At 39.1% G+C, this 25,506-nt stretch overlaps 5 protein-coding genes across 9 annotated transcripts in view; 4 read left to right on the forward strand and 1 right to left on the reverse strand.

Annotated features, from left to right (window-relative positions):
• Positions 1 to 2,171: 2,171 nt before the first annotated feature.
• LOC114558957 (eukaryotic translation initiation factor 4E type 3) lies at positions 2,172 to 7,006 on the reverse strand. 2 transcript variants are annotated; one of them, XM_028583285.1, is made up of 7 exons: positions 6,459 to 7,006; positions 5,428 to 5,500; positions 4,618 to 4,712; positions 4,459 to 4,519; positions 4,305 to 4,371; positions 4,014 to 4,169; positions 2,172 to 3,588 (listed from the first exon to the last, which is right to left on the reverse strand). In XM_028583285.1, the coding sequence occupies exons 1-7, from the start codon at positions 6,617 to 6,619 to the stop codon at positions 3,545 to 3,547; spliced, it is 657 nt and encodes a 218-aa protein (XP_028439086.1). In that variant the 5' UTR covers positions 6,620 to 7,006; the 3' UTR covers positions 2,172 to 3,544. The 2 variants fall into 2 exon arrangements, with proteins under 2 accessions (XP_028439086.1, XP_028439087.1); XM_028583286.1 differs by lacking the exon at positions 6,459 to 7,006 and having other exon boundaries at positions 4,618 to 4,715; positions 5,428 to 5,499.
• LOC114558956 (serine/threonine-protein phosphatase 4 regulatory subunit 2-A) lies at positions 6,850 to 13,970 on the forward strand. 3 transcript variants are annotated; one of them, XM_028583282.1, is made up of 9 exons: positions 6,851 to 7,157; positions 7,881 to 7,962; positions 8,161 to 8,331; positions 8,530 to 8,623; positions 8,752 to 8,789; positions 8,963 to 9,037; positions 9,655 to 9,804; positions 10,039 to 10,316; positions 12,711 to 13,970. In XM_028583282.1, exons 1-9 carry the CDS (start codon positions 7,124 to 7,126, stop codon positions 13,025 to 13,027), a joined length of 1,239 nt encoding a protein of 412 aa, XP_028439083.1. In that variant the 5' UTR covers positions 6,851 to 7,123; the 3' UTR covers positions 13,028 to 13,970. The 3 variants fall into 3 exon arrangements, with proteins under 3 accessions (XP_028439084.1, XP_028439083.1, XP_028439085.1); XM_028583284.1 differs by lacking the exon at positions 6,851 to 7,157 and adding an exon at positions 7,188 to 7,799; XM_028583283.1 differs by lacking the exon at positions 8,963 to 9,037 and having other exon boundaries at positions 6,850 to 7,157.
• Positions 13,971 to 16,575: 2,605 nt separating this feature from the next.
• Positions 16,576 to 18,338, forward strand: guca1b (guanylate cyclase activator 1B). Its single transcript, XM_028583944.1, has 4 exons — positions 16,576 to 16,803; positions 17,429 to 17,578; positions 17,711 to 17,825; positions 18,021 to 18,338. Exons 1-4 carry the CDS (start codon positions 16,600 to 16,602, stop codon positions 18,143 to 18,145), a joined length of 594 nt encoding a protein of 197 aa, XP_028439745.1. The 5' UTR covers positions 16,576 to 16,599; the 3' UTR covers positions 18,146 to 18,338.
• Positions 18,339 to 19,847: 1,509 nt separating this feature from the next.
• On the forward strand, positions 19,848 to 21,719 carry oard1 (O-acyl-ADP-ribose deacylase 1). 2 transcript variants are annotated; one of them, XM_028583943.1, is made up of 5 exons: positions 19,848 to 20,229; positions 20,383 to 20,548; positions 21,030 to 21,088; positions 21,199 to 21,311; positions 21,427 to 21,719. In XM_028583943.1, exons 1-5 carry the CDS (start codon positions 20,185 to 20,187, stop codon positions 21,572 to 21,574), a joined length of 531 nt encoding a protein of 176 aa, XP_028439744.1. In that variant the 5' UTR covers positions 19,848 to 20,184; the 3' UTR covers positions 21,575 to 21,719. The 2 variants fall into 2 exon arrangements, with proteins under 2 accessions (XP_028439744.1, XP_028439743.1); XM_028583942.1 differs by having other exon boundaries at positions 19,848 to 20,039.
• Positions 21,720 to 23,352: 1,633 nt separating this feature from the next.
• The window catches only part of LOC114558874 (synaptotagmin-2), a 58,562-nt gene continuing 56,408 nt past the window's right edge, over positions 23,353 to 25,506 (forward strand). The window contains exon 1 of the mRNA XM_028583152.1: positions 23,353 to 23,408. The gene's annotated coding sequence lies outside the window, so the exon portion shown is untranslated. The remainder of the gene's footprint in view (positions 23,409 to 25,506) is intronic.

Here is a 25,506-nt window from a genome sequence, read left to right on the forward strand (position 1 = left end):
CCTGGAAAACAAACATTTAATCTTGTAATCCTTATATCCATATCATTTCTGGTTTGGTCTGGAGTAAAAAGTAACATTATCCTCCTAGAAGATGTGATGTTATGCATCAATTAAAAAACAACAACTTTGTGTTACTTCATGTAATTTAGCCTATAAAACCACAGCTTGTGAACATGATCAGAGCAGACCCATGGCGCATTGGTGCTCCATATACACTGCAAAAATGACTCATCTTTATGTTATTATGTTGCTACGTGCAATTACAGTCATTGTAAGGACAAGACTGCCTTCACGTGGAGATAAATGAAACCTTTTTGTAAGCAATTTTGTATGTCCATGCATTGATGCAACCACAAGAGGGTGACATTTTCCAAGGGTTTATTCCTGAGCTAAACTTGGGGCATGAGTCCGTGAGGACTTTTTGTGCCTCAGTTTAAAATCCAGTCAATGTAGTTCCCATGAAAACCCGTTTATTATTACAATATTTCTAATATCTGCTGCACAATAATTTCCCTATGGATAAATAAAGTTTCATTTAATTTTATATTTGATTGTGGCCAGGTTGGTTCAGTGGGTAGATCAGGCGCACATATACTTGAGGTTGATGCCTCGACGCACAGGTCCAGGGTTCAAATCCGATCTATGACAAGTTCCTGCATGTCTTCCCCCTTTCTCATCTAGCTGTCCTGTCAAATAAAGGCGGAAAAGCCTCAAAAAAATAATCTTAAATTTTTTTTTATATTGGATTCAATGCAAAAATCTAGACATAGTAGAAATGGAAAAACTACCAAATTCATGCACACATCTTGGAATCTGACAACAGACCTTGCCAATTTTTTATTCAATGCAATATTTCTATTTTCATCACACATACAGTAAGTATTCCAAACCGAACATGTTGGAAGTTTAGGCGTCTTTATTTCTCAAACATGTGAAAAACTAGCAGAGAAACATTACTTTATACAATTGCAACATGCTGAACACAGATGACATTCTAAATTGCTGGTAAACACAAGGCACCATCCAAGATCAACAACCAGTTACAAAGTCTGAGATCTGAACTGAGCGGTCAACTGTATATGTGCAAGGGTACAGTATTTTCCTATCCTACAGTATGTGCTTATCTTACATGATGTAAGATACAACAACAGAAGAATACAAGAAAACATGAAGCAAGTTTGGCAAAGTGTTGGTCGGAAAACTATCTCCTCCTGTGAATATTCTTCAGCAGAGAATCCGAGCCAATACAACAGACATCCTGAAACATTTAACTTAGGGAAATCATAGCAGCAGTCTTGCTGTGGGTTTCAATGCGTACTCCATAGTGACGTAGAAATGACCTCAAATGTCTAAGTATTATAGTAGGAGTTCTCAAAAAAATCTGCTCTGATCTATGCAGCCTAGAATAGTCAATCTAACTCCCTGTCATACACTTTGTCACACACAAACACAGGGAAAAGGTGCCTTCGGTGAGATGTATATATGGTTCAGCTTCCTAATTTTTTTTCATTTTATTTCAATAATACAAATACAGCCTTTTACATTACCACAGAAAAGAAATCCTAATAGCTATGGATTTGAGAGACACTGAACTTTGTTTTGGTGCAGCAGTAAACCATCTCTTAATAACTTACAGATTTGACCCTGCTGCAGGGGTTGCATCACTTCACCAAACACCCACGATTTGTGCAAATACACTAAAATAGGCCCTGAACAGTCGCTCAAGGAGATCTAAGTGAGACTTAGATCTACATCTTCTGGTGTCATGTGTTGTGTTTATCATTCATCCTGGGGCCAATAGTATCTCCAAATAGTAGGCTTCACAAATTTGATTTTACACAGGTCATATGAATACATAAAAAACACAATTTCAACGTTATCATCTACACATCTCAAGTTACTATTAAAAGCAGAAAAATAATAATAACAACAAAAACCCAAATCAGAAAAGGTTACACAAAACCAAGGTAGATTTGGTCTCCACACACACACACACACACACACACACACACACACACACACACACACACACACACACACACACACACACACACACACACACACACACACACACACACACACACACACAGACACACACACACACACACACACACACACACACACACACACACACACACACACACACACACACACACACACACACACACACACACACACACACACACACACACACACACACACACACACACACACACACACACACACAAAGTGCTTGATTTGGGACAGATGCTTAAACAAAATGACAACCACAACACTGCCAATTTGCTTCAAATTCTACAGAATAGAAATGATTGCATATATTTCTCAGCATCTACTTTTGTGCGCTGAGGTCATTTTATTGTAACAAGAACATATTTTCTTTTACAATCCGCTGATATCCTAAAAAATAAAAGAAAAAACGAATGTGCAATTTTCATCTCTAAAGATTTATGTTAGGCAACAGTATTTGGCTGTAACATACAAAACGGAGAAAAGAGCTCCCTAGAAAAGCCTTGCAACGCATTGTTAAGATAAAGGTTTGCTTTGTGAAACTAGGGCTCCTCTTAGATCTAAAAATGAGATTTAATTCAAAGACCTAGCTGTGTCTGTGCTCAGCAAACTGCACACAATATGCTATAATACATCTAAATAATCCTGACATGTACATGATCTGCTGTTTTGGTTGCAAAATGTGGAAGTATAAAAACACACAAACACTGCCACAGATAAAATCAAACTGAAATGTTTTTTTGTTTACGACTAAAAAAAAATTATGAATGTGCTCAGAAGATGGGAAATTCCATTGATTGAGAATCATAATACATGGGCTACATTTAATGTACTGTAATTAAAGCCGGTGTAGGCAGTTTTCTGAAAAAGGCAACAACAACCAAAACAGCCCTCCTTCTGCAGCTCTCCCTCTCTGTCCTAAGCCCCTCCCACCAGACGAGCACCGGCATATCATCTTCATTGTGACTGTGACTGCAGAAGGCTAAACTATTAGCAACATTTTCTCTCCATCTCTGAAATGCTTCGCCGATATTGACGCACGTTTTATTGCCTTTATTGCCTGTCTTCCATTTTTTTGCGTTGCTTTGCACCATAGGCAGTTTCTGCCAATGCTGTAATAGCAACTTTTTCTGCCGTATTATCCAGCATTGAATCAGGCTTTCACCATCTGAAGGAACGTACACATGCATCTACTTTTGTAAACCAGCCAATAGGAATGCACTTTATCTGAAATGACCTGTGATTGGCCAAATTCTCCCATCACGGGCAAGATTTTCTAAAGACCGAAAAACAGAGCCAAGAGGAGGTGCAGAAGTCTGGTTTTCTCTCAGACCACTTGAATTACAATATGCTGAAAGGTTATTACTTTGTATTTAATGACACCAAAAGAAAAATGCCTACCCTAGTTTTAAGATAATACATTAAGCAACTATGAACTCAATTGCTTCAAAATGTGCCCAAATATTATCCAAAACATGTTCAAAAGTAAAAAAAAAAACATATATATCTCAAGACTCCTGATGTGCAATATGTGCTAATGTCTTCGACCTCCTTCAAAAGCGTGGTGCTCCTCATGTGCTGAAATATTAGCAGAAAGAACAATTACTCACATTTTATGGTGTCATAAAGTTTTAAGTGCTCATATTGTGCTTTTTGGCTTCTCCCCTTTCCATTATTTTGTTATATATCTTTTTGTGCACATTATAGATTTACAAAGTGAAAAAGCCCAAAGTGCACCCCAAAGAAAACACTGTTCACAAACTGCTCCAAACAGCTCTATTGTAGTCCAGCTTTTACTTCTGTGACGTGTGTCACTTTGTAACACACGTTCTAATGCTAGCCTAGCTGCTAGCGTGGCACGTCCTCATACTCTGCAACTGACAAGCTAGCAGTACTTACTGCGCATGTGTGACTCCCAACAAAGATTGAACAGAAGTGAGATGTCTCACTCTGTAGCTAAAACAAACATTATGTCCTGGTTAATATTCCAAGAAAATACTCACGTTTGTAAAACACTGCTTTAAAAGGTATTTGTGGAAGGAGCTCATTGATCCTTCCTAAGATGTTGGACTCGTTAGCACAAGAAGCGTTTCCATTCCAGACCTGAAACACATCTTCTCTGTCTCTTACACTGACGCTGACCCCGACTACTTCATCATCTGCAAGAACAGCAGCAGAGAATATGTAATATCAATTTCAGACTCGCAGTATTGTGTACATGAAATGCAATTATTCATTTCCAGACATACTGTAAACACCCTGCATTTTTGGTATAACTCAATAAAAAATAATACCTGAGGCACAAAAATCAATGAACTGTTCTCCAATAGTAGCCAATAGCAACTCCTTCCAGACAACAGACTGTAAATGTGAAGACAAATCTGTTAAATAGTCAATAAATGAGAAGAAAATGGTATATAATATTGATATATTGATTACATCACTTACGGTGCATTCTTTGGGTACTTTCATCTTCCAAACACCACCTTTAGCATTGCTTTCTTCTTCCCTGGATGCAAACCAGCAGGCAACGTTACACTTACCAATTTCACACAGCTTCAAATACTACAAACACATTCATGCATTTATCTTAAATATAAAACTTACCAGAGTGGTTTTCTTTCTCCTCTCATCAGATGATAGCTACATCTCAATGGCAAGCTGGAGACAATGGGTATGTTGTTGTAAACTCTCCAAAAGTTCTACTCCAGTGCCAAGGTGAAGAGAGGAAACAGGTTATTTTAGTGAACCATTTACTGGCACAGGGAGTGCAGATAGCTGGCTTTGTTAATATTTCACATTTGTTACGATGTAGAAAATCTCTGCCAAAGGTCTTTTCCTCATTGCTCCTAACCACACACATAAAAAAAACGTATTTTTACTTATTATTAAACTTTAACTTAACTTTAATCTTATTATTATCCAACGTAGTTGTGGTTGGTAATTCATAAAGTGGTACGTGACCTATTTAAAATTCTGCCGTAATTACAATGATACATTAAAAATAATCTGCCACGCTAATTAGGTCAGTAATTCAGTAATTATACTGATTAACATGTTAAATAGCAGGTGTTTCCACGTCAACAAACTGGCAGATCATTGGAAGAAATGTGTAATGCCATTGAACCTCAGGTTGATTATGTGGTTTAACCTGTATGTATGTCCTGCATAGGTACTGTTTACTTTGAGTAAACAGACATCACTGAGGAACAAATCATTCCGTTTCTCCATATATGTGTCTTCATTTAAGTGTGAGAAAGAGAAAGAGAAACTCCCAACAGCCGTGTGGAAAGAAATCAGCATATCATCTTGTGTCAATAAGGAAACTTTTGCTAGTGAAATGTGTCCTCACATCCACTCCCAGTGTGGCAGAATGTACACTGTGCCTGCTGGAGCTGTGCTCGTAAAGCATCTTACCTGGACGGTCTCCACGGTGTAGATTTTCTTCAGGTTTGACTCACATTCAGCTGCTGTTGCTCCTGGTAGAGATCTGACAAAAACAGATACATAGGTTACACTTAATTTTTTATTTTTTTTTCAAACACTGTTGTTTTACTTGCTTCTTTACAAATTACAAACTTGTGAAGATCTTAGGTCCTCTAACTTGTCATGTTATAAATACATTTATTTCAGTGCTACATTACTCAGACATGTTTCAGTGAGCTGCCCTCTGAGCAGACAGGTTGGGGGGTTGGGGGTGGGGGGGTGATCATATGACAAATAAGCCAGTAAACAGTAAACAACAGTGACCCCATTTGAACACAGCACCCTCTGATTTGTACACGGTGTGGATGATGAGGTTTGTGTAACCCCACCTTCACCTATGTCCAACTCTGTTGTGATTACTTAACATTAATTCTGAAATCACTTAGATATAAAAACGTAGGCATTCTAAATTGGGAACTCTGAATTAAGCATTGGAAAATTTGTGCTACTTAAGTTGTAATTAAACAGAAAAAAGTATACTTCACTAAACAATGGCAACAGACACATAAGGAGTGACACATTTGTTAACAATAAACCCCAAAAATTTTAACAAAAAATTACAAGTATAAAGGCTTAGGATGAACTCAAATTGACCTCTATATAGGTTCGTTAGACAAAAGGCTACAAAAAGCACGCCCTTTTGTTTATTTTAAGATCCTTTCAATTGAATGACTTGCATATGTAGGTCAGAGAGAAAACAAGTTGGCAGAAAAGCTGCATCAACACCATTGTTTGTTTTAATTTATTATAAAGTGATTTATTAAGACAGACAATCCCTATGTCGCTGTTAAACACGCCTATGTTATCTGGGTTTCAAAAGCTGTTTTATAGCAGGCCTGATAAATTCGTCATCTCCCTTCTTTGTTCTCATTAAAAGGTCACCTACAAAGAATTCACCTACTTGACACTAGATTAATAATACAACAATGGAGGTTAAAAAAAAAACTGTGTATAAACGTTACCTATCAAGCCAGAAAGTCCACGGAGAATGTAAAGGCAGAGTGTCGTTTTCATTGTCACTGGAAATCCTTTCCAAATCTATGTCGCTGATGTGAATGTTGTGCTCCAGCAGACCCGGGCTGGATGATGTGCTCAGTTGTAATGCAGCTACTGGAACTGACATTGTTAGCTCTAAAAACCGAACGACTTGGTAAAAAACTAGCAGGTCTCTTGTGCAGATGTGTTCACCAGGGCTGCTGTCGTTATATATAGGTTCGTTAGGTAAAATTAGCCCCGATCAGCTGCTGACTCATTGGTCGCTTCACCGGTTTGCGCCGTCACAACAAACGGTGACGCCCGCTGACTGCTTGCGGCATCTAGAGCGCAGCAGAGCGATCCAGAAGTTTCTGTCACTAAAGTCTGCACATACTTTAACTGAAAATAAAAGCGTTGCTACGACAAGGGCATGCAAAATGCTTTGTTAATATCAGGTTGAACTGGAACATATTTCTATCATGGATGTATTGGTATTAAGAGATTTTTATGAACGTGGACGCATCTTCCGCAAATACGTAATTGTAGACATGCGCACTCTTCACTGCCACCAGCTTTGTTGGGCTGCTGGTTGCTAGCTACATGCTACTGCTAACTAGCAAGTAAGATTTCCTGCCTGTGACTGGACACAGCTATGGACATCGACGCGTTATTGGAGGCGTTTCAAGGCAATGTTTACAGTTATTAAAATAAGTGATTCGTTATGAGTAAATGGTCTTGACGTTTGTTTTGACGCCCCCGGTAAAAATCTATAATGTTAGCTAGCTAGCTAACTACGCTAACGTTACGTGCCAACCGTAATCTACCTTACTAACAACGATTAACGTTAACGTAAGCGTTTAGAAGAGGCACCTAGGGACAATCTGACCTGTCCTAGCTAGTTCAATCTTCTTCAAGAAAGAAGTTCATCACATTGTATACGTCGGACACATTTAGCTACTGATACTGTAAACAGCTAACGCTAGCTGGGTAACGTTAGCATCACAACAAAAACGCTAATTTACTAACTTTTACAAAAACTTTCTAGTTCGCTAGCTAGCTAGCTAGCTAGTTCACTGACATTGGTGTTTGACGATTTTATGATGTGGTGTTTAACTTGTTTTCTTTCCTGTTGAGCATATTTCCACTTGATACAGTTTATAATTGACATTTTACAATCATTTGATCATTGCCAGGTTGCACTTGATGTGACAGAAGTTACGTTAGCCTAAAACGAAATTTAACAACTTTCCGGAATAATTTACAGAATATTCTCTAATGGTTGTATGCTTCTGGATTGTTTTGAAATCTTTAGATTAAGCTCAATGCAGGTACAAACATTGTTTGGTTCAGTTTGGATTAACGTTATTACCAACAAACTAATGTTCTGCTTTTAATGTGGGCGTTTACAGATTTTGAAAAGAAAGGCAAGAAAGAGACCTGTCCAGAACTAGAGCAATTCCTGTGTCATGTTGCCAAAACGGGGCAGCCAATGTGAGTAGTCTATAGGGCTCACACAAATCATTACAAGTTCTACAAATCTTCACACACAGCAATTACATCAGTTTTCCTGTAAATGAAGCCTACGTGGTGAACGGTTTCTCTTATCAGTCTTTTAGTAAAAATGTGTTCCAATACTTTTTATTCTTTTGTGTGTATGACATGCAAACTCGCATTTCCAATATCTTTCAGGATCTCGTGGTCACAGTTCAAAACATACTTTGTGTTTAAGTTGGAAAAAGTCATGGATGATTTCCACGCTTCAACACCAGAACAGAGAGCACCACATAATCCCAATGTAGATTATATTCCCTTCGAAGAGATGAAGACGAGGATCTTAAAAATAGTGAATGGTTACAATGGGTGAGTACAGCTGATAATAAGACACTTAACATACTGCAAACAACCCCATACAAAACTAAATAATGTGGCAGTTCAGTGTCATGTTCAGTTAGGGTTACTCAACTTAATATTTGGCATGTGACCTCTCACAAAAAACATATGGCTGTGAAAGGGCTATGTGTGACTAATCCTAAATATATCTCTTGATCACTTTTCCAGAATTCCATTCACCATCCAGCGTCTATGTGAACTCCTTACAGACCCCAAGCACAACTATACAGGAACAGAGAAGTTTCTCATGGGTTTAGAGAAGGTGAGCACACAAACTGTAATGTTAAATATTTTCACTAATGATAAATATTATTGTTGAATATTGTTTTAAGCATACTTTCCATGGCTTTAAATTGAATTCTAATATATACTGTTGTTTCTGTATTGCAGAATGTAATGGTAGTCAGCTGTGTGTACCCCACATCAGAGTAAGTACATTAGCTGTTAAGCTTTTGCTCCCCCTGCTCTGCTGGCTGCAGTATTTATGTGAAGCTGCTTCTGATGCACACTGACAGCTCCCTTGAATTTACTAATTTAAGTCACACTTACAAAGTTACAGTTAACAGCCAGTTGTTTTTGTGCCTTTCTACTTTTTTTGAAGGAAAAATGGGGCATCCAGTGTAAACAGAATGAATGGAGTGATGTTTCCTGGTAACTCTTCTCTATATTCAGACAGGTGGGAGCCACATACTTGTCAATTATTGACTTCCACAAATCAAATTTGCCTCATACACCACCAAAGTGGAAAGTTGAATTAGTTTAAAGTCAAACATCCAAAAATCCAACAAGGCCATAGTCAGTAGGGCTGCATGATATGAGGAAAATATGTGATAACGTTGTTGAATATCGCGATAACGATATTATTTGCGATAAATAAACAGATATTAAAGTGTTCTCAGTTCTGCATTTCTGCTGCTTTCAGTGTTCTGCTAAAGTACAACAAATTGAATTTAAAACAAATGAAAGGAAAGCATAAAATATTCTTTTATTGAACAATGAATTGAATATAAAATTGGCACCACTAAAAAAAAAAAAAAGTTTTCTGCTGATATTTTCTTTCAACTAACACAAAAAATCTCTTGAGTGTTGTTTGCGATATGTCGCAGCCTTTCGCAATGTGTTTGTTGCACAGTTGATATTGCAATGACGATAAAAAAAAAAAAAGATATGTTGTGCAGCCCTAATAGTAAGGGCAGTTATATATTGCCTGTCAGTTTGGGTCTCAGTAGTTCTGCAGATTTGCCATCTTGTGATATGACTCGCATAAGAAATGGTCATTTTCTTTTTTTGCAGTCGAAATGTAAATGGACCAGACACACCAAAACCTCTCACCAGACCAAAATTGTCATTGTCGGCTTCGCTTTCCACCAACGGGCTGCCTGACTGTGCAGTCAGTAAAGAGCCAGAGCCAACCACAGAGGAGGTGGAGGAGCACCGTATCGGGTAAGTGAAATAAGAAGTATGTACCTGTGTGCCACTGTGAGTGATGGTGTAGTATACTGAGTTAGTCTACTCAGTATGTGTTATTTAAAATGTAGGGACACTAATATTTGTCAAGACCTGATATTTTATGCACAAAGACCCCATCTTTAAAAGGAATATATATGTGCTACTCCATTTTTTTTAATCGTATATCATTTAATGAACTGATCCCCTGTGTTTCTGTCATTGTTGCAGTGATTTCTCACCATCAGAGGGTGAAATTACGCCAAACAGTGGGATAAAAAACAAGCACCCCGAGGAGGAGGAGGATTCTGATGCTGGTAAACATGAGGTCAAGAGGCTCAAGTTTGATGAAAAAGAGGAGGATGGAACAGAAAGTGAAGAAAACAATTCGTCTTGTTGTAAAGAGTCAGAGAGCTCGTCGGAAGAACCAGAGTCTTCAGAAGAACCATGTGGTCAAGAGTTCAAAAGTGGAACATCTAGTGACACACCTGCTATTTCAGAGGATTGTGGTAAGTGTTCACTTAGGCTGACGTATGTATATTTAAGTGTTTCAATAACAACACTAGGTATTTGTGGTGTCTTTGTGGACAGAGGGCTATGCCATATACCACTCCCTCTGGGAAATAAACGTCACCATGGTTCTGGTTACTGATGGATTTATTGCACTTGTCATCCTTTTCACTGCCATCACATCCACCGTCATTGGCAATCCACCGTCAAACTACAGTATGACAGTGTCAAAGATAAACACGTTCACATACACTATAAAAAAGTAAATATAGATACACTCGGGAAATACAAACATAATACACATATCTTGCTGGCTGCATATAACCAAGAGGGAATGAGTTCACTTGAAAATACCCGGTTCAAAAAACCAAAATGAAAAACATCTTCTTTACTTCTTCGCTCGAAACACGAGTAACTCTTGTCATCCACACATGGTGAATAACTTCTCACCCTGTGTGTGTGTGTGTGTGTGTGTGTGTGTGTGTGTTTCTCCTGTTGCACCTTAAAGTGTCCATGTCCATAATTTAGTTCCTAATTAACATCGACACTCAATATTCATAAATAGATTAAAAAAAACAAAACCAAAAAGAAAACATGTTAAATTATAACGGAAATAATATAGTAGTATGGCAGTTATACCATAGCTTAGGTGAACCTTTTCAAACTCTCTGCATGGACACAAAAAGAAACAAAATGGATCTTTCTAGTGCAAAACTCTTGGCTGCTGTTGTTATCACAAAGTGAATTTGAGAGAGTCTTAACATTAATCTGCGGGTATTAGAATGACTGCACAACAGTGTTGTCTGTTTTTGCGGTTATGCTGTATTGTGGGTAATGTATGCACTAGGGACCAGGAGGAAGAATGCATGGCCATTTCTAACAAAAACAAACTCCCCAAGATCACACACACGTCGCCTCCAAAATGATCCGCTCCCGTACACCCAGCATCTCCGACCTGAACGATGTGGCCATCACACGCCTTGCCCTCGCCATTGTAAATGACACCAATCACCCTCTATATCCACACTTTACACTGCTGCCATACAGGACACTGAGGTGTAGAAGCACTCGCTTTAGCAGAAGTTCTGTCGCTTCTGCCATAGCACTGCTGAACAAACTATCTCGCTGACTTTGTATAGATCCGGTGTCGTTGTCGTAAACGTGGTTGTTTTCTATGTGTCTATATATTTGTCTTTTATGTTATCTGTTGATGTATTTGTCCGTGTATATTGCCATGTGCAGGAAACAGACTGTGAAAACAAATCTCCCTCATGGGACAATAAATATCTAATATCAGATTACGCTGCATCAATTTTGATCTTTTTTATTTTTTTTAACTGTGCATCATCAGTCTGACAATGTTATAGAAGTGCAGTGCTAAATATATTGTAAGTAATACATTTATTAGTAGAGATGCACCGATAGACCGGCCGGTGACCGGAATTGGCCGGTTTTCAGGTGCTCGGCCATGACCGGCGACCGGCAGGTCAGTCTGATATATGCCGATGTCACGCCGGTCAATGCAAAAATTAACTGACAACATAAGTTATAAGAGTTACAGTTCTCAAGGACGCACGCACGCCACAGCACAGTCTTTTTTTTTTTTTTTTTCTTTCTCACAACTTTTCCACCATGTGTCGCGTGTACCCGCTCGCGGTGTGAAGCGCGTGTCCGCGCTATTCTTGCACATGTGGGAACCTCGTGAATTAACCCGCAACATGTCAGCAGTTTGGACATTCTTCAGCATGTGTGCAGAAGATAATAAGTTTGCAATATGCAACACCTGCAAGGAAAAAGGCAACAAGAAAAAGGCGTGGAGGTACGATACCATAAACCAAAATCAAATTTTTTTTTGTTTGATGTGAAAAGAAGGAAATGGTTCTAACATTGCATCACTTTAGATGTGTGTGAATTTCCCACACCGGGAGTAATTTATATAGTTCTATTTTATAGTGATCCATTATGTGTTAAATTTTTTTTTTTCTATGTTCTGTGCAAAATGTTCTATTAAAGAAAAGATAGAAAATAAATATTTGTGTGCTGTAAAGTGGTTAGAAAAAATGAAATCGGAATCGGCTAAAATCGGTATTGGCTGGCCTAACTCAAAGAAAAATCGGAATCTGCCTAGAAAGCTGTAATCGGTGCATCTTTATTTATTAGTTAACAACCACAGATTTTTGTTATTCTGAGTGTAACAGTAAAATGTTTACAGCTGCAAGGAATGGTGGATTAATGGTTGAATGTTTGATCGATTAGAAAAAAGTCTCCTTGGTCTTCTATGAAAGTAAACTCAAAAGGTTTGGGTTTTGGACTGTTGGCACACAACATGGTGATTGATTAATAATGAAAATGATCGTTGGTTGCATCCCTAATTTTGTCCATTTGGTCCTTAGAGCCCAGCAGCACACAGGCAGAACCTTCTGAAAGGGAAGAAAACTCATCTGAGAGGGGGGATGTCCACCGTCTGGAGAAGGACAGCACTGTGGGTCACCCTGAGCAGCCTGCTCCATCAGAGAAGGGTACAAGCTTTGAGCAGGAACATGGGGAGAGCAGTAGTAGCAGTAGTAGTAGCAGTAGTAGTGATGGAGAAGGCCTAGCCAGCGACAAGCAGGTCCCCTCTTCTAGTAGTTCACCTGACTTGTCAACAGAGGGCAACGCCGACAGTTCAAACAGCGCAAAGACTGCAATAGAGCCTGGGGAACATGACTAAATTGAAACCCAGCCTGCCAATTTTTACACTGTATGATACCACGCCAAGGGGTATATCTGTAGCACTGTGGACCTGTGGACCAGGAGCGATGTGAACCTTGAGATTCTACACAGGGATCTTTTTGTCTACTTCAATTTCAAATACTCCACACAAGTCCACACATCACCTGGTCTTTAAACTGGAAGGACATGATTTAAAGATTATGGAGACTTTTTTTTTTTTTTTTTTTTTTTTCCACTGTTGACTAAACAATTTTCTAATCTTTTTTTTTTTTTTTCCTGATTTTTATATGAGCGTTATAATTTAACCCTGATAACTGATGTATTCAGTAATTTCATTATTCTTAAGTCATTTGTCATGCATTTCCAAAATGATATATTTGACAGTTTGAGTTGTGTTTTGGCCTATAGTATAGTTGTTTTGACTATTTTTCTGATGAATATGTGTCTCGCCTGTGTTGAATCGGAACACATGCCATTAAGAATGTGAAGCAACACTTCACAAACTTCTGTGCTTTTTCTGTTAAGCACACAGCATACAAATGTATTTCTTATTAACATTATATTGCACTTGTTTTCTTGAAGAATGTGAAAAATGTCAAAGTTTTGCTTTGTCACTGTATGAAGACAATACAAACACACAATTTGCCAGAAGTTAACCAGTTGGGTTTGATAGAATATTGGTTTTTGGCTTAAGTGAAGCCATTTCTGCATCAAAATCTGTTAAATGGGCACAAGATAGTTTTACACTTGTTATACATTAGTTATACAAATTTCCCTTTTGATAGCTTGGATTTTTACAGTATGCATCTGTAAATCCGTTTTTGTAGACTTGTAATACATGTCCACTGCCTTCGTAAAACTGATAATCGCTGGAAGATGAATGCCTGAGCTTGTATCATAGTATTCATGGAAAGCAATAAATACAAAAAATGTAAACTGTAGTATGCTCAGTTTAATATTAAGGGAGTTTTTTTTTATTGCAAATCCAGTTATGTTTCATATCTGCAGAACAGCGAGGGGCACTGACTGAATTATGGGGGATTACCTTTTAGCCACACTGGGGGGTTGGGGGGTCACCCTTGGAATAGCCAGCCATCAATAGCTACACAAGTGACTCCACACTGCACAAAAGCTCCTCTCTCAAACCCAATTTCTGTCTTCCACTGTACTTTGACTTAATGCTGGCATAATATGCTAGCATGCCAATTGTACACCATAACCTTCACTTTAACATACCAACATAAATAACTTATTTATATTGCGCCTTTCATGAAACCCAAGGACATGTTACAGAATTACTGTGGCTAAGCTAAAAGAGGTTGTAGGTCTGTGGTAAACAGGTGGGGTTTCAGAAGTTTGTCCAGGGATGTAGCATTTCGGACATCTGTAGGGAGGGTGTTCCAGAGGGATGGGGCTGCAACACTAACGGCTCGGTCTCTGAAGGTACAGAGTCTGGTGTGGGGATTGGAGAGCAGGCCAGAGTCTGTGGGCCGCAGGTTTCGGGGTGGGGTGTGTATGGATGGAGGAGGTCGGAGGAGAGTGGGGTCAGGGCATGGAGGGATTTAAATGTGATGCGGGACTTAATTGGGAGCCAGTGAAGGTGGATGAGGGTTGGGGTGATCTGCTGCCACGTCTTGGCGGCAGTTTTGGACATACTGGAGCCTGTCTAGGGTTTTGCTGCTTGTCACTGTCATTAGCCAAACATGCTGCATTATGAGCCATTTTGTATTTAAACTTAGCAAACTAACATGCTTAACATACACACATTCTTGGGCTGAGGATGATTTGTAATATATTTGATCTCCTGACTTCTCATCTAGTGCCATCATATGGTCAAATTTTCAATATTTCAAAATGCCTGCAAAATTCACGACATTCCCATCAGCCTCAGCTGAACGTAATGTTTGATGGCAAATGTTTGCTTGCTAACACGTTAAACCAACACGGTCGGTGAACATGGTCAAATTAAACCTGCTAAGCATCAACATGCTACCATCGCCACTGTAAGCATGTTAGCGTGCTGATGTGAGCATTTAGCTCAAGTACAGTACAAGTCACAGAGCTGCTAGCCATTAGCTAGTTATTCTATAAGCCAAAACAGTACAGGAAGTATATGTCAATGCAAACCAGTTATGGGTATAGAAATTTTGAGTCTTAACTAGACCCGTCCCGGGTACAGGAGTACAACTTATGTAGGATGATTGGATGAAGGAAAATATGGGTGGAACTTTAAATATCTCTTGTATAAGAACAGATGCTGTGAATCGTTTTCATCATGTGAGGATAACATCCAGTAACACCTCCTGGCCTTGACATTTCTAAGCTATGATTATCACTATCCCTGTCGTCTGCATAGCGAGGTGTTGGGCCAGACCAAGCTTTCGTCTGCAGACAATGGCTATGGTTAACACTAACCGTATTTCCAAATTGCCATGGACTACTCCAATGCCCAATACTCAAAGAAGGCCAAAAGCTTGTTAGATGTTTCCACCCATTTCCTAAATATATTTTCGCTTCACGCCTAAGTTGTAATGTCCGTCATTAGAGAATTTAGCTACAACACACTTATTATAGGCTTTAGTGAGACTGAAGCAGGCATGTAAACAGTAATCAGGGTAGCAGTAAATAACATGGCTTCTGAAAGTCAGAGCTGTCTGGGATAACTAAACACACTCATCAGCCTGGTCAGGAACTTACAATACCGGGAAAGATTACTTAAAGGTGTACATCAGCGATTTATTATTCCACTACCACAGACTTTTATAGATTCACCAGAGACAGATTAACAAAGAATTGTCAAAATCTAAACAGCAGTGCATGAGATATCCTGATTTTTACTAGCTAAAAGTGGATCAAGCTCTTCCAGAAATGCTAAATCCTACATTTCCCATAATGCAACTAATAGCATCTTTTCATATGACCCTGTGATTGTAAACTGACTCATGTGTAAAATTAGGACACTTCCCATTTGACATTATCATATCACACAAGGACCTTAATCCTATGTTTACCTTAGCATGTTTTACCTTTACACACATATAAGACATTTTATTCATACCATGCAAACTAAAAGCAAAACTTTATTCATACAATAAGCCTATACTAATTACATTGGTAATACAAGGTCCATTATACCATAGAGGTTCTTAAAAACCTATTAGGAAGTGTGTTTCTACAAAGCTAACAGATGTACTTTCCACGATAGGTAGAAGCCAGGCTACAAGAAAATCCTCTCATGATCTTTTTGTGAACTAATTGATTTTGACAAGTATCCATTACTAATCCCTTATCGTGTGGTCCATAATAGCCTGTGTCTGTGTCTGACTCTGAGAGGGGATTTGCCACAATAGAGAGTCTAATAACAATTCAGTTTGTATGGACTTTCATGTCATTTCAATCGATTTGATCTTTTGCTGATCTTTCGCAGTAATTGGCTAACGGAGGACTCAAATTTGTGGATTCGGTAATGTGGAGGGAAGCTTTAAAAAAACAGTTACTCAGCTCACAACAGTTTCATGTAATGTAAGAAATAATTTCAGTCTTTAGGGAGTTGAAGAAAAAAATTCCACAATGGGTCAGCACCTAAGCGAGGAGAGTGACCCAGACAAGGAAATCGATGTGGCAGAGCTGCAGGAATGGTACAAAAAATTTGTTGTGGAGTGCCCAAGTGGAACTCTCTTCATGCATGAGTTCAAGGGATTTTTTGGCGTTGCTGATAACAAGGCGGCCGGAGATTACATTGAAAACATGTTTCGAGCCTTTGACAAGAACGGCGTAAGTACAAACGTCTGTTGTGTGGAAAAGTAAGCCTTGTACATACAGGTCGCTGTAGTCCTTTGTCTCATTTTGGTATTGGCACTACATTTGCCACAGAAATAGTGAATATTTGTTGATTGGAAGCATTTGTGAAAATTGCTGTTAATGCTCATTGTTTAAAGCTGAAACACTATGGTCATTACTTAGTCACTTGACAGAAAATTAAACATTTTCATTTAATTTGAACGATTTTGATAGTTGGAAGGCATAAATGTGCAATTTTCAGCTTCTGGTTTGCTGATTTTCATAGTCCTCTATGAAAGTACACAAAATGTCTTAATGTGAATATAAGGCAAAACAAGCAATTGAAATTTGCAATTTGGAAATGTCAACTTTTGGCCTTGGGAAATCATGATATTTTCTGGCAGGTTGTAGTCGAAACAATTAATTGGGGAAATAATCTTCAGATAAACTAAAATATAATCATTGGTTGGACCCCTACATATTCTTTTAATTGTTGTTTCCAGTAGGAAGACTCTTTATATTGTGTCAAGTATGCTGCACTACAGAAAAACATTTTCCGGTCAAAGTAAAGAAACATTTTGCTTCATAACATTTTAACGCTGACTCTTCATGTGCACAGGACAACACTATTGATTTTCTGGAGTACGTGGCAGCCTTAAACCTGGTCCTGAGGGGTAAACTGGAGCATAAGCTTAAATGGACATTCAAAATGTATGACAAAGACGGAAGTGGATGCATTGATAAAACAGAGCTTCTTGAAATTGTGGAGGTAATGTTTAGTATTATACTATATGCAAATATTGATCTGTTAAAGCTTTCAAAACATTTTTAAAGAATATTTCAAGATAAAGCATGTAGTCAGTGCAAGAGCTGTTGTAACTTACTTTCCTGTCACTCTCAGTCTATTTATCGACTGAAGAAAGCCTGCCATGGAGAGCTGGATAAAGATTGCCTTCTGCTGACCCCAGACCAAGTGGTTGACCGGATATTTGAGCTGGTGGATGAAAATGGAGATGGTGAGTGTCAATCAGTCAGTTTTTGACAGCTCAAAATGCTTCATGAATGATTCAAAAGGTCTGTGTCAGGCTGCTTGTGTATATTAAAAGGGGAAAGTGTGACTCAGTTGTACAATGGTCCTCTCCTTATCAAATGAATGAATTAAAGGAAGGGAGAAATGTAGAGTGAAATAATGGCTGTCCCTCGTCACTTAGGGGAGCTCTCGCTGGATGAGTTTATTGATGGAGCACGGAGGGACAAGTGGGTGATGAAGATGCTGCAGATGGACGTCAACCCCGGGGACTGGCTCAACGAGCGAAGGCGCAGTTCTGACTCCTAAGGCTGGAACATGGACTATCAGTCTGTCACATACTGTACACACATCCTTTATGTGGGACCAATCATGTTGTGATTTTGTATCTATTGCAGTTATAAAAGACAACACCATAGTCATCCTGGTATTGTTCTGTATGCTGTAAGAAATAGATGTACAGTACCGGTCAAAAGTTTGGGGTCACTTAGAAATGTCCATTCCAGACAAAATACCAGTTGAGATCAGTTGCATTGTTTCTTTTAATCAGGGCAGCAGTTTTCAGATTACAATATGTGCTTACATAATTGCAAAAGGGTTCTCGACTGTTGTAGACAGAAGTGGCTGAAGAAACGCTTGAACTCCATGCTTTTTGGTCTAAACGTCATACCCAAATTAAAAGTGGTACAGCTCCCATATGCTTTGACACTCTGGGGTGTGCCTGATATCATTGGAAAGGAAACACTCTCAGGTTTTTGTTACAAGTGTCAGGGTGATTCTTGGCCTTACTGACAGAGTTACAGAGGCTAGAATGGAGGTAAACACATCTGACAGGTGACAGACAACACATGGCTATGTCTTAGCTTACTATAGAAAAATTACAGAAGCCAAAAGACTCAAAAATGGATTTTATATGATTTTTTTTTCTACAGATATGTCTGTGTGTTTTTTTTATTTCCATTTGAAAAGTGCAAAGAAGCCAAAAAACTACAAAATACAACACTTCTCAAATACACAAACACACCCATATCAATCACCTTTCCAATGATATCAGGCACACCCCAGAGTGTCAAAGTATTTGGGAGCTGTACCACTTTTAATTTGGGTATGACGTTTAGACCAAAAAGCATGGAGTTCAAGTGTTTCTTCAGCCACTTCTGTCTACAACAGTCGAGAACCGTTTTGCAATTATGTAAGCACATAATGTAATCTGAAAACTGCTGCCCTGATTAAAAAAACAAAGCAACTGATCTCAGCTGGTATTCTGTCTGGAATGGAGTGGAATGGAAATTTATAAGTGACCCCAAACTTTTGACCAGTAGTGTATGTCCACAACAATACTGTACTTTGCTTGTAAAACTATGGCTGCTATGGTCTTGTAGGTGTGTCTATACAGTATGTCTGTATTTTACAGATGTTGCAGACACAAGGTGCTTCCTGTATTTTCTTTTTTTGTTATGTCATAAAATGAGCATAAAAGTGATTTAATAAAAATAATTAAAGCCCCTACACAACTGTGATCTGTCATTGACAAGTGTTTCAAGTTGATTAGACCTCTTCTCAGGACTGTGTGGGTGTGTACAGAGTAATTGATTGACATGTTCCTAATTCATTTTGTTACACCTGTTAGGGCGGGACAATTTATAACTATTATTTTCATTGATTTACTCAGTTTGGTGAGTAAGGTTTGCAGTGTCTGTAAAAAAATAAAAATAATGCCAATTTCACATGGCCTGTTTTGTTTGATAGACATTTGATGTATTCAATGAGGTAAACAATGCACTAATTTGAGAATTGAGAACAATACAATTTCATTTATTGACTAGGATTAGTAAAGACAATTTCACGATTTTCAACAAAACAAATGTTGGTAGTAGGTTTCAGTTTTTTTTGTTAATATTCTTGTAAAAAAAAGGTTTGTTCAAATATGTAGTCAAATCATGGATTCTGGTGATATATATATATATGTAGTTACTGCAGAATATCATCCAGAAACCTTGATTTTTTTCAGGAGGTACCACCCCTCCACAAAGTCTCTTGTTTTCTCGCGAGAAGAAAGACAAATGTCGAGGCTGCTTCCTACCTTGTATATATGTCAATGCTTCCTACCTGCTTCAGAGTGACTAGTCTACTGAGCTATCAAAAAACATCCCGAAACTACTTTTATTTAGGATTAAAAACGGTCACCTGCAGTCAACTGTTTGTAAGTTATACGAAGTTGTTTTTTTCTGTCGCATGATAACCTAGCTTACAAGTCTTCTAGCAGTTGTTTTGATGTGCGTTGAACACACCGAAGACTGAACACACTAAATAAACTCAGCGCTCAAGTGCTCCAATCACTGTTGTCAATGTCGTCTGAACTTGAGAAACCAGTCAACACTGACAACGTTAAGGTAAAGCTTACATTTGTAGGGAAACAATGGTATCTGTCTTGGTTTCACGTGCGCTAAAAGGGGGTGTTTCTGCCATAGTTTCCGTTCACCCTAATGTTTATTTCTTGTCATTATGCTTCATCACACGGTACAACGCTGCCCCCTCCTGGCTAGGCTGCAGAAGACAGCTGGAGACTGAATTATGTCACTGGGAGCCTGTTCTCCTGCCCCAAAGATGAGGCTCTGGCCCACTGCATCAGTGAGGACTGCCGCATGGGGGCAGGCATAGCAGTGATGTTCAAGAAGGAGTTCAAAGGGGTAGAGGAGTTAAAGGAACAGAGTGAGTCAGCCCTTTTTATTAATAATTCATCAAGAGTGAAAATGTCTTATTTCGGGGTATTGTTTCCCAGGCGATCATTTTGTTCAGCACAGAGAAATCTGGTTTTGTGTTTAGCACAAGTCTAATAAAAATCCTAGCTTTACAGTTGTAAAAACATCTTATTCTAAACAACACATCTATATTATGTATCAATTGATAGAGAAGTTGGCTGCTTTTATGGCTTCAGCATCACATCACAAATATTCTTGATGTCTTATGCATCATTTTGTACACCCTTATCCAAAATCCATCCTGATATATTTGGTCTCTTTGGAAACTTGAGGATCACCACTAAAATTTTAAATAAACCCCTGTGGGTTGTAACATGTTTTTGTAATGGCTTCTTCACCAGTGCTTACCAGCTTAAGGGGTTTAAAAACATAATGCCTGGAGTTTGTGTTGTGGATATTGATGTGGATATTATATTTTTATCTCCAAACAGAAAAACTGACAGGGGAATGTGCTGTACTAGAAAGAGACGGACGTTATATCTACTATCTGGTAAATATGTAGCAGATAATTAGAATTGTTCCCCTGCAAATTCTCATTGTAACATTCTTTTTTTTTTTAGTTCATATTATTATTGTTGCTTTCCTGTTATTACATTGCAGATCACAAAGAAAAAGGCCAGCCAAAAGCCCACCTATGACAGCCTGAGACAGAGCCTGGAGGACATGAAGTCACACTGTGTAGCCAACAGAGTAACAAGAATATCAATGCCTCGGTTTGTATCATTTTCAGTTATTTAGTGATACTTAATCAAATCAGGTTCGAGAGAAATTCTTCTGCTCAATGAATGCATTTTAAATGTGACAAGTTTCTCTTACTCTTACTGACAGTATTGGTTGTGGCCTGGATCGACTGCAGTGGTGCAAAGTGTCAGAGATACTGGAACACTGCTTCAAACACACAGACATCTCCATCACAGTCTACAGCCTCCCTGAGAAAGCAGAGACCACAGTGATGAAGGAAAACAAGCGCAGATGATTGATAGAAAAGTTGATTTATTGTAATTATAAGTGTATGTACTTTTTGGTATCATTCCCACAGTATGTGGCCACTATTTTCATGTGGGGGGGGGAATGTATAGATAACTTCAAAATAAATTTTCTTTTTTCCACATCAAAATCAACCAAACTTTCATGAACTTCTGCAAATAGATGAGACATTTTTCCTAATCGTCTAATATCTGTATCTACAGTCACTTCTGCAGTCACCAGCTTTCAGCCATTTGACAAGATGAGGGCTGCTTCTGAAACACACTAATCTAGATGTGTCGATAAATCTAGATGATGCTGGGATTTGTTCACCTGTCCCTTCTGGTCACATTGTATTTTACACAAGGACATTGAGCCTAAAATATCAAGCATCTCTTTCTTTACGCATTCATCTACCAGGCAATTATGTTGTTGATTGAGCAAACATTGTATTTGCTTTTCTCTGTGGGCACCATATAACTTCTAGAGTGCTCATTGTAGCCTCTGGTTGAGGTATTGGGTGATCCATTATTGACTTGGGTATTGTTCTTCAAAGCAGCTGGGACACATTGGAGGTACCAGATGTGAGTCAAAGAAAAAGTGGCAGAGAACCTGACACCACAAAGTCAATTCCACACATTTGTTTTCTTCAGGATGGGAAGCGGAGAGATAAAACTACACAATCTCCATTCAAAGCAGTATTTCATTAGTTGGATCAAATAATGTAACTTAAAGACTCATTTAATAATTTGACGACATTACTTCAGGAATGAGTACTTATCATAAACCTCAGTAAGCAGTGAGACTGTCTGAACGGGCTCAGTAGTTTGCTGTCTGTGACCCTCCCACTCTCCTTTGGGGCACCTTCAATAATTCATGAGGTAAAAGGCATTAGCCGCTGTACACTGCGGCTGCCTGCCCATTTCCCCCATATATCCATGGTTGGCTGGAAGACTGTACTTCGGCATCACTGCAACCAACCCCCTCTCCTCCTCCTTCTCCTCCTCCTCCCTTCCCATCCCATCCCCCTTCTTGCCTGGCAATTAGACTCCACACTGCAGCAGAGCCACCTTCGCGCTGCAGTGAGTGCAGGGAAATCTCCCTTCATGTGACCTGCTGTCCCACGGTACATCCAAATCTGCCCTCGACCAACCTAATAGCCCCTTGCTCTTTGTTCCCACGCATCTTCTGCTTGTCCCACTGCGTTCCACTGATCCGCCGCCAACGCTCTGTCCCATTCCCACTCTCACTCCTTTTCTCTCCCACATACTCCCCCACCCCCTCTGTCCTCCATTCCTTTTTTTCTTTGCTCGCTGCGTATGAAATTGCAGAGCTCAGCATTCTTCTCCACAGGCACTTAGGGCGGGGGGACGAGAGATGGGCTGGGCGGGAGTGTTTCTGGTGCACCACACAACTGGCCCCGTTCCAATTAAAGAAGAGAGCTTATGTTATTGAAGAGCAGCTTAGCCAATCAGGAGGCAGTGCAGGCAAAGACGGCAGGAAAAAAGCAGAGCGAGTGGGCAAGAGGAAGAAAAAAAAAAAACTGCAGTGTGTGTAGTTTGTATCCCTCCCCTGAGCAGATCTTTATCAATTTGTGTACTCCTGTCTTGGGGTGCATTTGAATGTGTGTGTGTGTGTGTGTGTATATGTGGCAGAGTTTACAGGAGGACAGAGTAAAGGTGTGTCTAGAGGGCTGTGTTAGACTCCTGACTTATTCATTCTGAAACTGGAAATAAGAGAAAGTAAGAGAAGATTGATTCTTTTTCTCTCTATCTCAAAGTGTCTCGGCGCCTGTGGAGAAGGGGAAGAGCTTGGTGTCCTGAGGAGAGCAACCTGCACAAAAGGTAAGCAGCTACGTTCTCCTTCTACTACAGGCACGCTGGATTTTGTACACTTCTGAAGTTGTCATTTGTCAGTGTATGTTCTGGCTTTTTTGCTCTCTTTCAATCTTTCATGTGTAATTACATTCAGATATATACAGAATACTTTAATGATTTTTTTTTTTCTTTTACATTATAAAGACTTGACAGAAAAGCAGAGGGGGAGTCAGAGAGAGAGGGAGGGGGAAGGTTAGTGCGGGACTCCCTGATGCTTCTAGGCAAGTTTCTGTGCACACGGTTCTCTAGTGCTGCAGTATCCCATTACATCCCTGAGCGGAGCTGCCTCAGCATCCAGCCAGTGTGAGGCAGAATGATTCAAACCAGCTACAATCTTTCTAAAAACCGACCGTTAACTTATGTGTCTTCTATGGATGGGATGAGAGTAAAGTTTAGTCCCTTATACTGTAAATTCAGTGCACACCGATAAGCTCAGTGTGCCAAAGAGGCTGCTGCAGCCCATTTGAGTGTTGTCGTGCACTCATTATATATTATGGGTATCATTGGGGTTGCTTAAATAACAGATTGAATTGGCTCTGATAGTGTTTGAGCCTGGTGGTGAGTTTTTGTTTTGTTTATCCGGTGTTCTGGGACTTCCTTCAGTCTGAGCCTGCAGCAAAAGTAGGCTCTCTGATTGGGGGAACTAGGGTAGACTACAGTGTACCAAAAAAGCTGGTATATAGTATGTTCGTCTACGTTAGCTGGAGTTTTTATACACAGAGCATATGGTTCATCAGTATTTTAAAATAAGCTCAAATTAAGGAAAGTGAAGTTGGTTGGTTTACAGTAAAAATGTTTTAGTGTGAATCACCCATACTAACACATTTTTAGTATGCATTCATTATCCGCTTTCTTTAATCACTTTTACAGTTTATTTATTACACCCCAGTGTCTTTTCTGGGATGTCTGACCTTCATCATTTGGGAATGAAGATATGATACTGTCCAGCAGTGGGCAGTGTGTGTTTTCTCTGTAGAAAATGTCTGTGAGCACTGGCCTGCTGCAGAATGGGAGGAAATAATGGATGGACTTAGTGCATTTTGTGTGGGCACGCTGGAAAGCGTTGTTAGAGAGGATGAAGAGTACAGTATGTACTGGTGTGTTTATTTTACTCAGATGTAAGGCTAATGCCTTTCACCCTTAGATGGTCGATATAAGTGCAAGACAATCATGAACCTGACAGCGCTCGCTGATCCTAGCTACTGGTTTTAAATGATGTTTAAATTATTCAACACCGAGTTATATGCGGGGAGAGGGCTGGGAAGGAAATGTAAGTAATTTCAGCACCATGGACAGAGCCCAGAGCAAAGACCTTTGATAAGTGCTTCCCTCAAATAGTTTGAATCAAACCAGTGTAGCGTATTGAGGGTTGGATGACAGTTTAAAACAAAGCTCATTCTTCTATCAGTATGTATTTGGATGAGCTGATAAATTGTCTGGCTTTTTGATAGAGCAGTTGGCTGTGCTCATCTCTTCGTATGCCTTTTCAGTTGAAAACATTTTTCATTATTCATGCAACTCTCCTTTTCTAGAACACAGCCCATCTTAAAGAGAACCATGTTTTTGCAGAGGTGCTAAAATGTTTCCTTTATTATCACTGTATAGTCCAGGTGGGAGAGGTAGTGCTGTTGTTTTGTTCTACCTTCCTTTTCATTGCAAAGCTTAGAGTGACACATGACTGGCTGCCCACTGCTGCTCCCAATTAGTTAGGATGGGTTAAATGCAGAGGATACATTCCTCAATTGTGCAAATGTACTTGACAAATAAAAAATATATATATATATATATATATATATATATATATATATATATATATATATATATATATATATATATATTATTAAACTGTAGGATGAAATTGTCTACATCAGCAACAATCACTCAGGTTTGAAACCTGCTTATTACACTGATCTGTTTAGGTCATAACACAAAATCAAAAGGATGATATTATTAAAAGAAGCAGACATTATACATGGTATCTGCTGATAGCAGTGTTGTAGTCAAGACCACCTAAACCAAGACAGTCAAAACCAAGTCATCACCAAGACCAGAGTGCACCGAGACC

This window comes from Perca flavescens, chromosome 7 (assembly GCF_004354835.1).
Source record: "Perca flavescens isolate YP-PL-M2 chromosome 7, PFLA_1.0, whole genome shotgun sequence".
NCBI classification, from domain to species: Eukaryota; Metazoa; Chordata; class Actinopteri; order Perciformes; family Percidae; genus Perca; species Perca flavescens.

Bases quoted from the DNA above. Each gene is read 5' to 3' on its own strand.
- LOC114558957 (XM_028583285.1), bottom strand. From the start codon at position 6,619: ATGTCAGTTCCAGTAGCTGCATTACAACTGAGCACATCATCCAGCCCG. The intron at 4,713-5,427 runs GTAAGATGCTTT...GCACTGGAGTAG, and splicing joins ACACCGTGGAGACCGTCCAG to AACTTTTGGAGAGTTTACAA. The intron at 4,520-4,617 runs GTAAGTTTTATA...GTTTGCATCCAG, and splicing joins GGAGAAAGAAAACCACTCTG to GGAAGAAGAAAGCAATGCTA.
- LOC114558956 (XM_028583282.1), top strand. From the start codon at position 7,124: ATGGACATCGACGCGTTATTGGAGGCGTTTCAAG. The intron at 8,624-8,751 runs GTGAGCACACAA...TCTGTATTGCAG, and splicing joins TTCTCATGGGTTTAGAGAAG to AATGTAATGGTAGTCAGCTG. The intron at 8,790-8,962 runs GTAAGTACATTA...CTTTTTTTGAAG, and splicing joins TGTGTGTACCCCACATCAGA to GAAAAATGGGGCATCCAGTG.
- guca1b (XM_028583944.1), top strand. From the start codon at position 16,600: ATGGGTCAGCACCTAAGCGAGGAGAGTGACCCAGACAAGGAAATCGAT. The intron at 17,579-17,710 runs GTAATGTTTAGT...TGTCACTCTCAG, and splicing joins AGCTTCTTGAAATTGTGGAG to TCTATTTATCGACTGAAGAA. The intron at 17,826-18,020 runs GTGAGTGTCAAT...CTCGTCACTTAG, and splicing joins GGTGGATGAAAATGGAGATG to GGGAGCTCTCGCTGGATGAG.
- oard1 (XM_028583942.1), top strand. From the start codon at position 19,929: ATGTCAATGCTTCCTACCTGCTTCAGAGTGACTAGTCTACTGAGCTAT. The intron at 20,040-20,382 runs GTAAGTTATACG...CCTCCTGGCTAG, and splicing joins TCACCTGCAGTCAACTGTTT to GCTGCAGAAGACAGCTGGAG. The intron at 21,089-21,198 runs GTAAATATGTAG...ATTACATTGCAG, and splicing joins GACGTTATATCTACTATCTG to ATCACAAAGAAAAAGGCCAG.